General features: G+C 46.1%; 1 protein-coding gene across 2 annotated transcripts in view; it reads left to right on the forward strand.

Moving 5' to 3' along the window:
* The window catches only part of PLD1 (phospholipase D1), a 62870-nt gene that overhangs the window by 24748 nt on the left and 22386 nt on the right, over positions 1–15736 (forward strand). Inside the window, exons 7-16 of one of the 2 annotated variants that reach the window (XM_054639180.2) lie at positions 1484–1542; positions 2005–2097; positions 4530–4682; positions 5381–5530; positions 6319–6402; positions 8087–8168; positions 10161–10271; positions 11509–11721; positions 13155–13371; positions 14291–14404. In XM_054639180.2, the coding sequence (XP_054495155.2) occupies positions 1484–1542; positions 2005–2097; positions 4530–4682; positions 5381–5530; positions 6319–6402; positions 8087–8168; positions 10161–10271; positions 11509–11721; positions 13155–13371; positions 14291–14404 (1276 nt within the window). The remainder of the gene's footprint in view (positions 1–1483; positions 1543–2004; positions 2098–4529; positions 4683–5380; positions 5531–6318; positions 6403–8086; positions 8169–10160; positions 10272–11508; positions 11722–13154; positions 13372–14290; positions 14405–15736) is intronic. The other variant, XM_054639179.2, reaches the window with a different exon arrangement.

The raw sequence follows: 15736 nt of genomic DNA on the forward strand, positions 1-15736 counted from the left end.
TCAGAGGAAAGCAGTTGTGTCTTTTGTTCTTCTTTGTGGTCTTGGCTGATATAAGAAGTTTGGGAGATCCCAGAGCAGCTGAGCATGAGGAGATGGAAGGATCTTCAGTTCTACTGCTGTTTTCTGGGAAAAAATGATGGTATTGGGAAGGGAGCCTGTGTTAACCTCATTGTAATGGCAAGACAGACCTTGACCCCAAATTTACTGATACTTTTTATTATACTTAGTGTCTGAAAATGTCTTTGAGATTTAGCAGTTCACCCATGTAATTTCTGTGCAAAATTGGATTTTGCTGATGAGGGCCCTGAGGCTGGTTTGCCAAAGAGATGACAGTGGCTCTTTCCTTGAGAAGAGAAAGCCTTTTCCTGGAATTGCTGTGGGTATGGGTGGACATATCCTGAAGCTGGTACTGAGGCTGCCTCCTGTCCCCATCCAGTCAGGATCACAGGCTGAGCCCTGGACTGCAGGGTTCATTGCCAAAATGTGCTGTTAGAGGTTCCCTCTGGCTTGCTGCCTGGCCAAAGGGACAGTGACAGTGCCCTGAGCACCTTTCTGCACTTGGCCAACTTGCTGTGACAATAAATTAGAAGTGCCTGGGTGCAGACAGGGTTCTGCTGTGTGACTCCTTCGCAGGGCTGTGCCTGCCCCTGCCCTGTCCTGCACAGGACACCCTGGGAGAATGTTTCTCCCTGCTAAAGGGGCCCAGGGCTAATAACCAGCAGGCTGCCAGGAATGTCCTGCTGTGCCAAGAAAAGCCTGCTCAGTTGAAATTGCCCAGTGTCCTATTTTTAGAGGTGAATGTAATCGTGCTGAGCTTTCTCACCAGCTTTGCTCACTGTTATGTTCCCTGCAATCCCTGCTGAAGCAGGAGGAGCCATGAGGAGGCAGGTTCCTGGATTTGAACTTGCTCTCCTCCTGCCCCACTGTGGTTTTCCTATGGATTTTTGGTTCCTGGAGCCAGTTGGCAGTGATGTGTGTCCAGCACTGACCTGCTGCAGTGGCCTTGGAGGATGCTCGTGGGTTGTGGGGCTGAACCCTCCTGTGGTGTCTCCATGGGGTAGGGGACTTAAAGGGTGCTCCCTGCTCTGGGCATGTGTCCTCATTTCCTTTGCAATCTTTCTTTGAGGGTCCCTGGAGGGAGGAGAGGATTCAGGTAGCCAGCCAAGATCACACAGACTCCTGAACAATGTCAAACTTCAGTCCTTTTTCAGACAAAGATCCAGGAGGGAGAATACCAGGGAGTCCCTGTGATGCATTTGAGCTTAATTGTCCTGAAATGTGTTCTCCAAAGTACATTTAAAATAAACAAACAGAAAACTCAACCAGAATACTTTCCTTGGTCTTCTTGGAAATGCTTAAGTGATGGTGGATAACATCTGCTCTGGATGTTCTGTAGGTCTTTATGGCTGGTCACTTTGATGAAGCAAAAAATTTTGTGGATTTCAGGGTTATAAAGATGGGGGAATCTCTTTCTGTTTCCCAGATGGAGTTTGTTGGAGTAAGCCAGCTGTCATTCATCCATGACCTGGGACCGAAGGGCATGTGAGTTGTGAGCTGTCTTTGTGAGTTATGATCCACTAAGAGCATGGCTTTATACATAAATACTCTTAAAATTAATAGCTTTCCTTTCTCAGCACTAACTGACTGGCGATGACTGGGGAATATTTTGCCATCTAGATATGAAAAATTATTACTGTTCAGACAGAAATGCTACAATTTGGAGAAAAATTTTAAGAATGAGCTGCTTTACAAGACAGTGCTTACAGGGTTTCCACTCTTCCCTTCCTGCCACTTAATTTTCTGCTTCCAGTGCTGTAAAATGGGACCCTGTGCTTCTTAAAGCTCCATTATTTTCTTCTGGGGGGGGGGGTTATTTTTGCCTTTCATCCAGCTTTTAGGGCACAGCACAGAGGCTGCTCAGGCACAAGGGCTGGGGGTTCCAAACCCCCCCTGCAGCTCCAGGTGAGCCCCCTGCCTCACCCTGCCCCTGTTGTGTCCTTGCAGAGAAGGGTTCATCATGAAGCGCTCCGGGGGCCACCGCATTCCTGGCCTCAACTGCTGTGGCCAAGGGAGGATGTGCTACCGCTGGTCCAAAAGGTACTGCTGGGCTGCCACAGGGGGGGATGCCAGTGCTCCCTGGGCACACAAAAATTCCCATTTCTCTCTTTCTCCCAAAAAATCTGTGGGAGAGAATCTTGCTATTTTTACAGATTTTCAGGTTGGAAGGGCCCGTGGGCTATTCCCTGCCTCACCCTTCCATCTGGTGGGTTTTTTTTTTCCTCCTTTGGAGTTCACAGAAGGGCCATGTTACTCCAGAGACAATCTGGGATTTCCTAGAGATGACAGAAATGACAGTGCCCTCCCAGGCTGTGCCCAGCTTTCCCTGCTGCAGGAGCACAGGTGGCTCTGTGCCTCTGGGAGGGAATGAGGCTGGTGACCTGCCCCAGGCAGATTTCAGCCCGGCCTTCTGAGCTTCCCTTCCTCAATTTACAAAATGAAAATCAATTAATTGAAACACTCTTTGGACTGCTTCAGGGCAGGATCAAATCAGATGTGACCTGCAATGCTAAGGAGCTGTTTGGTGCAATCAACCATGGCATTAAATACATTTATGTATTGCCTCTTGCTGATTACTGCAGGTATTGAACCCCAATGTTTTCTCCTGTTCCCATGTCCCTTTCTGCTGCAGACAGACATCATTTGCTGTTCCCATCCCTTTACCCTCTGTGTTAGGTCTCTGTATTGCCTGGGGCTGCAGCACAGGGAGATGTGTGCTGTGGGGGAGTATCTGTGTTACCAGCCAGCCTCCAAAATATGCAGGCTGTACTTCCTGGAGCATGCCCTTCCCAGGCAAATCTTTCCATTTCAAAATCCAAATAGCCCATACCTGCCTTGCAGCAACAATTTCTTAGTCAATGGAGCTTACCCCAGGCACTATGCACCTTTGGATTTTAGCATCACCCATGGGCTGTCATTAGTTTTATCTTTAATAATTCTGTTTTCCAACAAAACCCTTTTGCATTCTTGTGAAGAAAAGGTTCTGTTTCTGCACAGTCTTTCCAACATTTCCTAATTTAGGTTTACAGAAGATCTCTTTAATGAGGGCACAAGGAGACAAATATGTGACCTTTCTTCAGGTCAAATCATTAAATCGTCACCAATTCTTTTTCTTTTTTATGGAAAATATGCTTTTTCTTCTTGATATTCCTCAGTTAACCCTTTCTTGTGTTGTCCAGAGCTCAAGCTGTAGTGGGGCCAGTAGCACATCCAGCTCTGATGGATCTCCATTTTTCTTTAGAGCCTAGAAAGGGGGTAGGAGAAATGTTTGAGTGGGATTGTGTACAGAATATCACAAGTGAGACACTGAATTCCCATCTTGGCACACTGGGACTGATAGTTTATGCATCAATAAATAAGCAAATAACAGTAATATTTCCCAGAGAGGGTTATTTAAAGGAAAGATTTTAGGAGATGGAGGAGGATAGTGGGGTGAAGCTGTGGGTGGGCACAGGCAGGACTCCTCAGGCATGTAGAGCTGCCTGGGCAAAACAGAAGAGAGAGTATTTGGAAATAAACCCTGTGGGATGTTTAAGAGTGAAATTATGGGCCAAATAGAGAGGGGAGGTATTTTGGCACCAAATGAGAGGTGATACCAGGTAACTCTTTCAGGGCCCTGAAAGCAAGAAAAAAAATTACGTGATCTAATAAAAAATTATGGGAAATAGATGAGGTGCTGAGGCTGTTACTAAAGATACAAGAATGAACAGATTTTTGCAGTGTTTTGTGGTGCTTTGTGTGTTTCTGAGTGTGCAGAAGAATGAAGCAAAGGTCTGGTGAGGGAGACCTGTGTGGGACAGAGGGGGCTGGTTACCCCAGCTACGCTGCAGGGGGAGAAAAGATTAGAAATGCCATTCACAGTAAAAAATGTGTTTTTTCCCAGAGTTGCCTTCAGGCTACAGTATTTATGTAAAACCTGCCGGTCATCCCTCCTCATGTGTTTCTAACAGGGTGCCTGTTGCTTGGCAATAAAAGCTTTCCAAAATGCCTTGTTCATATATTTTGGTAGGAGTGAAAGTGATCCTAGCATCAGAATTAATGTAAGAAATGTCAAATACCTCCCATATAGCATACAAGCTGAATGAAAATTAGGGATGGAGGAAGGCTTGTTGCACCTTGCCTCATGCTTGGAGATTTATGACCAGGGAGGTTCTCGTGGGTTTTGTTTAACGAGGGAGCCTGTATTTTTAAAGACTCCTGTAAAAAGGAGTTATGTAATTAACTCTAAAAGTCCTATATTGAATTAAAACTCATTACCCAAGTTCGTAAAATAGACACTTTTCTGCTCAAGAATACCACCCCCAGTCTAGCTCCTGAGAATAATTTTTATCATTTCATAGATTTCCCAGATAAATGGTTTGCACGTGTTTTGAAGAAGCACTTTTCCATTTTATTGGCTCTTTCGGTGGCTCACATTTCAAGGCCTGGCATGGGTGTGAAATCCAGGTGACATGGTTGCTGTGTCTGTACAGGTGGCTGGTGGTGAAGGACTCCTTCCTGATGTACATGAAGCCTGATTCAGGGGCCATTTCCTTTGTCCTGCTGGTTGATAAGGAATTCAACATCAAGATAGGCCAGAAAGAAACAGAAACTAAATACGGGTTGCAGATCGACAATCTCTCCAGGTAAGAAAACAACTTTGTTTATCCTCTCTTAGTTTGCTCTTGCTTTTTATGGAGAAATTGATGCTGCTCTGCAGGAGAGGTTAACAAGCCTGGGTGACTGCTGCTGGTGTGCTCAGACCTGCTGGGGATTTGGCCCTAATGCTGATTATTTCCATGCCTTAATGAGGCATTTAGAGCTTCTGTTTGTCCATCCCTGTGGTTATTACTGGAGCCTGGGGGCACAGTGCATGCTGAGTTGCACAGTCTGGTTCAACAGCAATTGCTTAGGTAATTTTTAGACTCTCTGTTCTCTTTAAGCTGCAAGAAGGGATGTTTTCTTCTGCATCCCAATGGAGTATTGCTCAAAAGACATGCTAGTGGGGGATAAAGAGATATTTAATGTTTTTATGTTAGTGCACAGTATAAATTAATCTCTTAAAAAATACAACATTGGCTGGCTCCAGCTCCAAGTTAAGCTGGTGCTAATAATTTAAACATGGGTGGGTTTTTCATGCTTGGCACTGCAATGCTATTAGTCACTCAGAGCAGCTCAGTGCTGTGCATTCTTTTGCAAACAAAGCAGCGACGTCCCTACTTTTTGCGTAAATAAAATATGACTGGTACAGATGCATTTACCAACATGGACAGGCAGCGAGGAGCAGCCCAGTTAAATGGAAATGGCTTCAGCCTGCTGCCCTGTGCTTCGTGTATTCTTACAGGTCACTGATTCTGAAGTGTAACAGCTACAGACATGCCCAGTGGTGGAGGCAGGGCATAGACGAGTTCATCCGCAAGCACGGCAAGGACTTTCTGACGGAGCATCGCTTCGGCTCCTACGCGGCCGTGCAGGAGAACACCCTGGCCAAGTGGTGAGCACCTGCTACCTGCCTGCCCTCAGCACCCCTCATCAACAGAGCTGGTAGCCTTTGGTAGCTTGGGGACTGGTGATAAAGAAGTTGCAAAAAAAAAAAAAAAATGAGGCTTTCTTCACCAGGGACGGAGTAGCAGTGCTGGTGGAAGGAGCTCTCAGTGTCACAGCTCATTGTGTTTTGCAAGTCAAGTTATGTTTAATTTCAAAGGTGTGTTGAGTATTTGTCATTGTAAGGATAAAGAGAAGAAGAGGGAATCAACAAATGCAGATCTGGGTATAGTTAGGAGGGTGGGCTGGGCTTTATGCACTCAGCAGCCCCTGAGAAATCATTCTGTCCCCAGTGTAACCTGACTGCACTAATCCATTCCCAGAAGTGCCTCAAAAACTGGATTCTAGCTGGAAGCAGACCAGTACTTTCCCTGCACCATCTGCCTTGCAACGACCTCTGCCTGAGTACTTTCCATAAATCAAAGGAAACACCATTCCATCATCCTTTCCTGAGAGACAAACCTGGCTTGCATGTCAAGCAGAACCCAGGAATATTGTGTGAATTTGGCAGAAGTGCCAAGAGGCACTTAATATTCCTTTATTGTGCTGTTTCATCAAGCTACTGATAGCAGCATAGAATTCTCCCTGCATGTTGTCCTGATTCTGGAAATTTGATTGTGTTTGCTTTCAAGACGGGAACGTAAATGTCATTAACACAGAACCCCATCGCTCTTCAGCTGTGTACTTTGCTTAATGAAGGGGAGGAGGCATAACTCTGCACTCTGTTTGCTTTTGCAGGTATGTCAATGCCAAGTGGTACTTTGAAGATGTCGCAAATGCCATGGAAGCTGCTAAGGAGGAAATTTTCATCACAGATTGGTGGTGAGTACTGCCGCGTTTGGGTGTTGCCCAGCTGTCTCTCCGGGGACGCTCCCGACAATGCGGCACTGTTTGGAGCCCTACAGTATGGCAGCTAGCCCTGCAGCCAGATGGTTTGGCAGCACACCCAAAACTCTCCTTGTGTTGTATTCAAAGGCCTTTTCAGGAGGGCTGGCAGCAAAAGCACACGCTTCAGATCAACAGCTTGGTTGTCTCCCTCCACGGAAATGCCTGAATCACACGGAGGCACCACCTGAACTGCACATGTGGTGGCTTGAGGGGCTCCTCAGGAGTGTAAATAGCTGCAAGTCTGAGGGGCATGGGTGTCTTTCAGTGTATCAGGGAGGAAGGATGCTCAACAGTGCTATGGGATCCTGCATGGGATCTCCTTTCATTTCCTCCTTATTGCCTTGGGAAGCCTCATGCCAAGTGTGAGAGCATCTTGTGGTTTGTCCTTTTGGTCTGCTCTTAAATGGGCCAGATAAGGGAGGAGGAGAGGTTTGTCACCTTTTCTGAGCTGTGTGTTTGCTGAAGGACCTGGCTCTGCCCACTTGTTCCCTAGTTTGTGTTTATGCAGCGCTCTGGTTCCTGTTTGCGTCAGGAAAAGGGTGCTCTCACACCCTGGACAGAGTCTGCTGGCTGGGTGCTGGTTGTGGCTGCCCATGTCTTGCCTTTCTGGAGGTTAATCTGCCTGAGCCAGCCTGAACCTTGGGCATGGGAGGCTTCCAAGACATGACTCAGATTTCCTGTTCACCTTAGGCACATCTCTGTGCTCCTCTTTCTCTGCCTCTGAAATGAACCTCTGGCTGCTTATCTGCTGCCTCTGGGAACTGGGAGAATTTGTTTCTAGGAGGAAATTATGAGAAAACTACATACCATGTTAGCATTTGGTGGGGTAAATCTGTTTCCTGCCATGACCACAGTTAAGCCTAATGCTTATGGGTTCCCCCTGTGCAACATAAGGTGGCAGTTCAAGAACATCTCATTTCAGACCCATTGTCTCCTACTGAGTGTTTTATTCAAACAATTGTTATCATGGAATTCCAAAACTTACCTAAAACTTGATGTATAAGATAAAAATAGGATGTAGCAATATGCTTTATCCAAGCTCAAGTTGCTATGCTTGGTACAAAATGTAAAGGAATGAAATTCTGTCATCTCGCTGTGCAGGAATTAGATGAGATTCCTTAACTATTTCTTGTAATCCTTAAAGCAATAACATGTCCTGTTGAGAGATCCAATTTCTTTGTCTATGGGCAGCAAGGAAAATTCAGCACAAATCTGTTCTGTTCAGATAGCTCAGGTGCCAGGAGAACTGAAATCCCACTCTTATTTATTTTTTGTGTCTGCATATTTCTTTCAGAAAATCCTTGGGGTTTTCTTTTGTTGCATCTTTCTTTCACAGATAGAGTCCAAATTTCCCTATTTATACATCACTGTTCAACCTGATCTCGTGGGTTATTGAATATGAAGATGAATGTGCTGGACATGTCCCCTGCCCTCTGTAATGCTCAGTTATTAAAGAACAAAGAGCAGGATATTGGAGAATGCATCACTCTGGGACATGAGCTTTCACATCCACTTTATTTAAACTTCAATTCCTTTGCTTCCCAAGTTGGTTATTTAGGCCAGTGCTTTGTTTGCAGGCTACATCTGCTGTAGTTTTTATTCACCTTTATTTTCTTAGGCTGAGCCCGGAAATCTTCATGAAGCGACCGGTGGTGGAAGGGAATCGCTGGCGGCTGGACTGCATCCTCAAGAGGAAAGCAGTAAGTGAGCTCCAGCTGCACCCTGCACCCCCAGCCAGGGGGTCATACTGGGGCTGGAGCACTTCCACCATTCATTTTGGCAGATAGGAGAGTTAAAGCCTCACATCAGATAGCCTTGGAAAACCATGTGTTTTGATTTGCTCCCCTCGTTTGGGTTTGGAAGAGCTCAGAGGCAGAAGGTTAGATCCTCTGAGTGCCCCAGGTTTGGGTCACAGCCTTGCTTTACAACTGTCTCAGTTCCTAGTGGGGTCAAAGACCTGCTGTTCTCCCTGCTCTCCATGTGATTTATGTAATTTAGAGGTACAGGGAAGGCTGAGCACTTTGTGGAGTTTTGTTTATGAGTGTGAGCTGTGCTCCAGCTGTTCACACACCCTGTGATAACAGTGATAACAGCGGTGCTAAAAAGAGCTTGCCCATATCAGCAGAGTCACAAGGTTTGTTCCTATTCCAAGGGAAACCTCTTGGACTCTTGCTGTAGTAGAAGGGCAGAATTCCATGCATTCCATAGACATGGACTTTAAACTAAGAAGGGGCAGGTTTAGATTAGCTATTAGGAAGAAATTCTTCTCTGTGAGGGTGGTGAGGCCCTGGCACAGGTTGCCTGGGAAATCATGGCTGCTCCATCCCTGGAATTGTTCAAGGCTAGGTTGACTGGTACTTTGAGCAACCTGGTCTGGTGGAAAGTGTCCCTGCTCATGGCTGGGGGTGGAACAAGATGATCTTGAAGTTCCCTTCCAGCACAAACCATTCTGTGACGTGCTGAAATACTCTTGGACTCTATCCCCTTTCCAGCCAGTTGTCATCACAGTCCTCACCCCTCCACATACCTAGATAAAAAGTGAGAGCTTTGTGTCTGACTGTTGTTGGTTTGGAATTACTCTTGTTTTCTGGCAAAAATAAACTGGCCACAAGGCATCACTCACTCAAAGGAGGGATTTGGCTTCTTTTTGCCATATTGACATGGATTTTCTTATGACCATAAAAACATTGTGGTAAGGTGAGTGAGGTCAGTCCCTGGAAATGCTTGCTCTGTCACTTGTGGTGTTCCTTTGACTCAACAGGGCAGTCAGCAAGCTGATGTAATGGTATAGGGGTGAGGCTGTCCTTGCTGTGTATGCAGCATTGCCTTGGACTCCCCTGGGTGCAGTGGAGAAGAGAATATCATCCACAATTTGGAGATTGCCTAGCTCTTAGTAGCAGCTTTATAGGAATAGAAATTCAAAAGGCTGTGGAAAGTTTAGGTTCCAAGTTTAAGCTGGCAAATTCTAGTGCAGGCTTTTAATCCATGCAAATTTATGTGAAGTGGAGGTGTCCCAGTGTGTGACCAGTATTTGCCAAGGTTTGGGAGGCACTTGGCACATTTGAAAGTGCTTTAACAAAAGTTTTTAGAAACCCTGCCATGGATACAATGCTGGTCACAAAAAGCACCATGTTTTTAGCACTGCTCAGTGTGTTCCAGCGGCTTGTTTATCTCTACCAGCAGAAAGAACCTCTTTGCTGGTGTTGAGTTGGTGACATCCCCTTCAGGAGGGGGATGTCTGTGTAATCTCACTGGTCATGTCATCCTGCAGGGACATTTAACTGAGGGCAACCCTCAGGGCAACACGAAGCAGCAGAACACTGAACTTTAGTGGATGAACATGATTGGAGTGAATCGTGCTTGCAAAATCTACCTCAAAGGGTGTGTAAAAGGAGCTGCTGTAGGAATGACCTGTGGATGGGCCTTGGCATAGCTCAGATAAAACAACAAAAGCCACACAAACCCAGGTATTGAGCCTTTCTCAGAAAGCTGGAGAGCTTTCCCAAGGTTATTCCAGGCTGTGGAGTCCCCATGGGGGATTTGGAAGAGTGTAACCAGGAACAAGTAACCTCAGTCAGCATTTCCATCAGCAAACACAACACATTTACTGCCTCTAGCTTTTCCTCCCTTTGGAAACAGACACTATCTATTGATGTGCCTGTATTCAATGTGTTCTTTTTTATTTCTGACAGCAACAAGGAGTGAGAATTTTTGTTATGCTGTACAAAGAGGTGGAGCTTGCCCTGGGGATCAACAGTGAATACAGCAAGCGGACGCTCATGCACCTCCATCCAAACATCAAGGTAATTGCACAGGACTGTGTGGAGGGTGTTTGCATTCAGGTATTCTTGATGGCTGGTGCTGACCCTGGTGTATTTGGGTGGGAACTGCAAGTTCAGGAGTGTTTCCCACCATTGCAGTGTGTCTGACAAGGTACATCCATATGCTGATGCCACATCTGGCAATTTCATTTCATTAGGTTCAAATGGAACATAAAATTGCTTAGTTTAGATTTGCCAAAGCAACTGTTTGCCTTAATTCACAAGAAGTATAGTTCATGTGACAAGTTAATGGGGTTACATCAAATGGAAAATTACAAATTGAGAGTGTTGTCTCATTTCAGCATTTCTGCTCAAATGTGAATGATCAAAGTCAACCCTGGGTGTTAATGTTCCCACCACAGAAGAACAGCATTGCACTGTCCTGTGCTCTTACACTGCTCTTATGGCACCAAGCAGAAAATCAGTTGTGGCAGACAAACCAGTAGATAAGGCTAGATCCAGTCTCTTAGAGACACATACACCTTAATGAGCAGTAAGATACTTGTTATGTTAGAATAATTGATTTATTTTCACTTGATCAATTGTCACAGGGAAGGGAAGCATCTGTTCATCATCTTTGTAGCAAAACTGGACAATACACACGAGCTGTGTCTCAGGTTTTGGGGGCAGCCAGGTCAAACTTGGTAGCTTTTTCTCCAGAAGACTGATCTAGTGGCTCTAACATCATAAATAAAACCCTGAGTTTAGATACAGAAATTAGGGTTCCACAGACACTTGTCAAAAAGAAATTCTTAAACAAATGCCAAACAATTTGATTTTAAGTGGGGGAAAAAAAACCACCCAGCTTCTCATTTCACTTGTGTGGTGGCAACAACCAAAGAAGTGACTCAGATCACCAATATGTTATTTTCTTTCGGAGCAGGCTCTGTGTTTGAAAGCTCAGCTATTACAGCTCAACTGAAGCAGTTTCTTTGACTATGGTCCTCTTATGAAGCTGTTGTAAGGGTGACCTGTCCCAGCATCAGTAATCATTGCTGCTTGGGATTCCTGCATCCTGGGGAAACACCTGCCTGCCATATGGCTGACACCTGCTATGGGGAAATTGGGTAGCTTCTGCTAATTAAGCAGTGGATGCATCCAGTAACAACTCCAGCATTTCCCCATCACCCCAAACAGCCAAAAAAGGCTGACCAGCTCTCTGCCTGGAAGGATTTAAATTTAACAGCGATGCTGAGCTCGAGTGCTGGTTTCCTCACAGGTGATGAGACACCCAGACCACGTGTCCTCCTCCGTGTACCTGTGGGCCCACCACGAGAAGCTGGTGATTGTGGACCAGTCCGTGGCGTTCGTGGGTGGCATTGACCTGGCCTACGGGCGCTGGGACGACGACGAGCACCGCCTGACTGACGTGGGCAGCGTCAAGCGCGCCTCCGCCGCCGCCACCAAGTCACTGTCCACCGCCAACCTGGCTGTAAGTGGGTGCTGCTGGTGGGGAATGCAACCTTCCCCAAGAGCCAGGGGGTAGGAGCCACCAGAGCACCAGCACACACACGCACACACATGCAGCAGCTCAGCAGTGAAGACACAGGAGGGTCCAGGCATGGAGTTCCAACGTGCTTCGATGTAGGGCAACGCTGAAGGGGTCCAGGGACCAAAGACAAAGGAGGGTCCAGGGTATAAACAGACAAAGACAAAGGAGGGTCTAGGAAAAGAGGAGATGGAGAAGAGCATCACGGATCCAATAGTCTGAGGGCTCAGGAGTGGTACACAGGGAAGGGACCAATAGAAAATGCCAGGGTGGATTGGCGGGGTTACACAAACCAATGGGAAAACAGGGCAGGGAGAACTTACTAAATATTAACATACAAGGGTAAAAGGGGTAGGGAAGGCCAGTGGGACAATGGGGAAGACAGAACTGGGACAAATTAACATAGTGATGCAGAGCACCATGGGAGAAGCTTCTTTCCTCATCCTATCCCATGGGGAATGCCTGGAGCCTATAGTGCATCTCTCCGGGGTATTGTTGTTGCCTTCTCCCCAGTAAATTCCTGGGCCTGCACATGAATGGGCAGGGTCCAGCTGGTGGGCACAGTCAGCCATGGCAGGTCTGGGGAGGGGTGAATGGGTTGTGTCCTCTTCTGAGCATGGAGTTGGGTTTTGGGGCTTTAATGACAAATAAGTGGTGAGAGGAAGGATCTAAGAATCCAACGATTCTTTAGGTGTAGGTGCTGACAAGCCCTTGCTAGGGCACAGAAATAAGAGAGCTGGGTTTCCCCTAGAGCTTGCAACAGCAGCCACAATTTGAAGTCTGTGTTCTTAAAATCATAGAATCTTAGAATGGTTTGGATTGGAAGGGACCTTAAAGATCATGTTGTTCTACCTTCATCATGGGCAGGGACACCTTCCTCTAGACCAGGTTGCTCCATGTCCTGTCCAATCTGGCCTTGAACATGTCCAGGGATGGGGCATCCACAACTTCTCTGGGCAACCTCTCTTTTCTTAACAAAACTAAGAAATGCAGAGTAAGCACTTGGAGAGTGCTCTGAAATGTTTGTTGTTTGTGCCCTCAGCAGCTGCCTTGTTTGCTGAGCTTTCTGCTAACTTGGGTCTGTATGCAACCACATGTCTCTAAAAATTTGTGAGGTCTAAGGTTGATGAGAATTTCAAGGGAAGTAATAATCCAGAGTAAATTTATGGATCCAAATGCTGCTAATATTACTAGGCTTTCCTGGTAAGTACCTCCTCAGTCCAGACTCCCCAGAAAGCATGTCTAGTTCCCACTGAAATGTGTCTGTCACAGAGCAAAATTTGGCTCGTGGTTGTTTCTGAACACTGATCTGCATGAGAATCTGTAAGGGGAACCTCTCCATACCTGACCTGCAGCCATGTCTTGTGTCTTTTAAGGCTACAGCAGAGTCCACTGAACGTGTTCTGCTGCAGCCTCAAGGTCTGGCCCCAGAGAGCCACTTGTTCGAGAGAAATGCTGATGATGCCCCAGACACATCAAAGATGAAAGGAGTAGGAAAACCCAAAAAGTTTTCAAGGTTCAGCATTTACAAGCACCTGCACAAGCACAGCATGCACCACTCTGACAGCGTCAGCAGCATCGACAGTGAGTCAAGTGAGTGATGCTCAGCTAAATAATGTATATAAAGGATGTGTGGAGGTGGTGGTGGGTGTTTGTGCACGTTCACATGATTTCTAGGGCAATGTGTTCTTTGTATGGAAGGAAAGTTGACAAGTTACCTAACTATCAGAATAATAGCTGTGTGTAGCCAACATGTAAATTTGTGTCACTGCAAAATAGAGAAGAAGGGGTTTATGTGGTTTTTTTAATTTATCTAATTAGCAATTTTCGTGAGCCATCAGATGATGTGATACAGTGTATGTGATTCTTAATGTTTGTATTGTTGAAAAGTGTTTGTTCCTGCAAGAGAGAATTGAATCTTTCATTTTTCAACTTGGATTTATTATAACAAGCAAATAATTTCTGAATGGGATTATCTCCTCTCACAGACTAGTGTTAAAAGATAGGTTTTAAATAAGTTCACATAAATGGAAATATTCCAAATTTACCCACTTACTAGAGAGGAAAGTCTGTTCATCAGTTGAATATTTAAATGCAGCTTTTAATTCCCAACATTAAAGATAACTTCAGTGCTAAAATTACAAGGATCAGCTTGGCAATTGTTCCAGAATGAAATCCTTCCTGAAAGTCCTCAGCTCCTGAAGATGGGGGAACTTACTGGAATTTCCATCCCTCCCTGCTGGTCTTTCTCTTGCCTCTGGCTCCTCATGGGGGTCTTGGTTGCAGTCAGCTCAGGACACAGCCATGGCTTTGTACTTCATTACAACTGTTTGGGTTAAAACCAGCTGGGTCCTGAATTGGGTCCTTTGCCTGGCAGCCACTTGCAGTTCCAGCAAGCTGACATCTGGTTTGAGTTCCTGTCTGCCAGGTGTCTTCAGACAGGAGCAGGCACCATGGTGGCAGAGGTGGACATGTGTTTGTGCCATGAATAGAGCATCTTGACTTTCTGCAGGTTACTCTACCCCCACTAGGAGCCAGCCGAATATAATCCAGAGTTTAAGGCCCCATCTGAAAATGTTCCATCACCACTGTGAATCCAAACAGGGGCTTGCTGAGCCTCGGGAGGGTAAGTGGAGGAAGGCAGAGCTGTGGACTCCTTCAGGCTTTAGCTGCTGATGTTTTTGCATTATAACTCTGGTAAGAGTGAGGTTGGGTGCCAGGATCAGCCTTCGCTGCTTGTTGTTCTCCCAGCATCCTTATCCCGCCTCTGTGGGCATCCTGGCAGAAGAGCCTTCTCCAGAAACTACAAATGCTGCAGCATAAATAAAAACCTCCAAACAGCAACAACAATCCAAAATCAAACAAATGAGCAAACAAAAAATTTGCAATAAAAACAGCAGAGAACAGTTGCAGAAATAGTTCTGATTCTGGTATGTGATGATTTCAGCAGCTCTCATCCTGTAAAGCAAAGAGCTGTTACTGGAACTGGGAAGTTCTGTATTGGATATTTTTAAAGTAAGCCTGATGCAGGAAGACATGCAAACAGAGAGAGGAAGCAGCAGAGTGGCTGCTGCCAGTCCTGTGTTTGGACAAAGACTTGGGTCCCCTCTTTTGCTCCTAATTTAAACCAAGGAAAGCACACTCAGTTGAGAGAGGAGTTGGGGAGTTGTGAGCACTGAGCTGTTCCCATCTCTGGACTGGTATTGGAAGGGCCTATCCCAGTGTGGTACCATTCCAAGATGCCTTTGGGCGCAGGAACGGAGTGAGGAGCAGTTCTTCAGCATCATCCTCTTACAAACATCTTCCTCTAAGGCATTAATTGCCAATTAGAGAATATTGGTTACAAAGTAGTGGCAGGCAACAAAGCATTTCCATGTCTTTGTGGAGACAATGTGCAGTCTCCCCGTGGCCATTCATGCTCACTCATGAGTCACTGTGCAGTCATCAGAGCGTGTGTTGGCCTGTATCCCACACATTGCCATTCCCACCCAGGCATGTGGAGTCAGTGATTCCCCAGCTCCACCTGGACTCTCACTAGAGGCTGGAGCTTCCCCAGGCAGCTGTGGTGCAGACCTGCTGCATGGCATTTCTGGCATGGCTTGGCTCAGCTCGGCTTGGCAGGGTCACAGCGGCGCTGGCAGGGCTTGCTTTGTGTCCCCTGGTCTTGTGCTGCTGCCAGTGTGTGTTTTGTTGACTGTTTAAAGTTGGTTTTTTCTGTCTACTGAGGGGTTTTGTGGTTACCTGGTGGTGTGGTTGGGTTAGGAGGAAGTTTCTGCTTGTGGCATTGATGTATAATTATTGCATTAATATTTGGTGTCGCAGATGAAGGCTGCTCTCACAGTCAGGAAATAACACCAGGTAACTGTTTATGGTGTAGGCCAACATTTTTGGATTTTTTAAGAGCCTGGAAGAAGAGTTCACTGCACTAAAATATGTGCTCTGGAAATAGGATCCTGTT

The sequence above is a fragment of the Agelaius phoeniceus genome, chromosome 10 (genome assembly GCF_051311805.1).
Source record: "Agelaius phoeniceus isolate bAgePho1 chromosome 10, bAgePho1.hap1, whole genome shotgun sequence".
NCBI lineage: Eukaryota > Metazoa > Chordata > Aves > Passeriformes > Icteridae > Agelaius > Agelaius phoeniceus.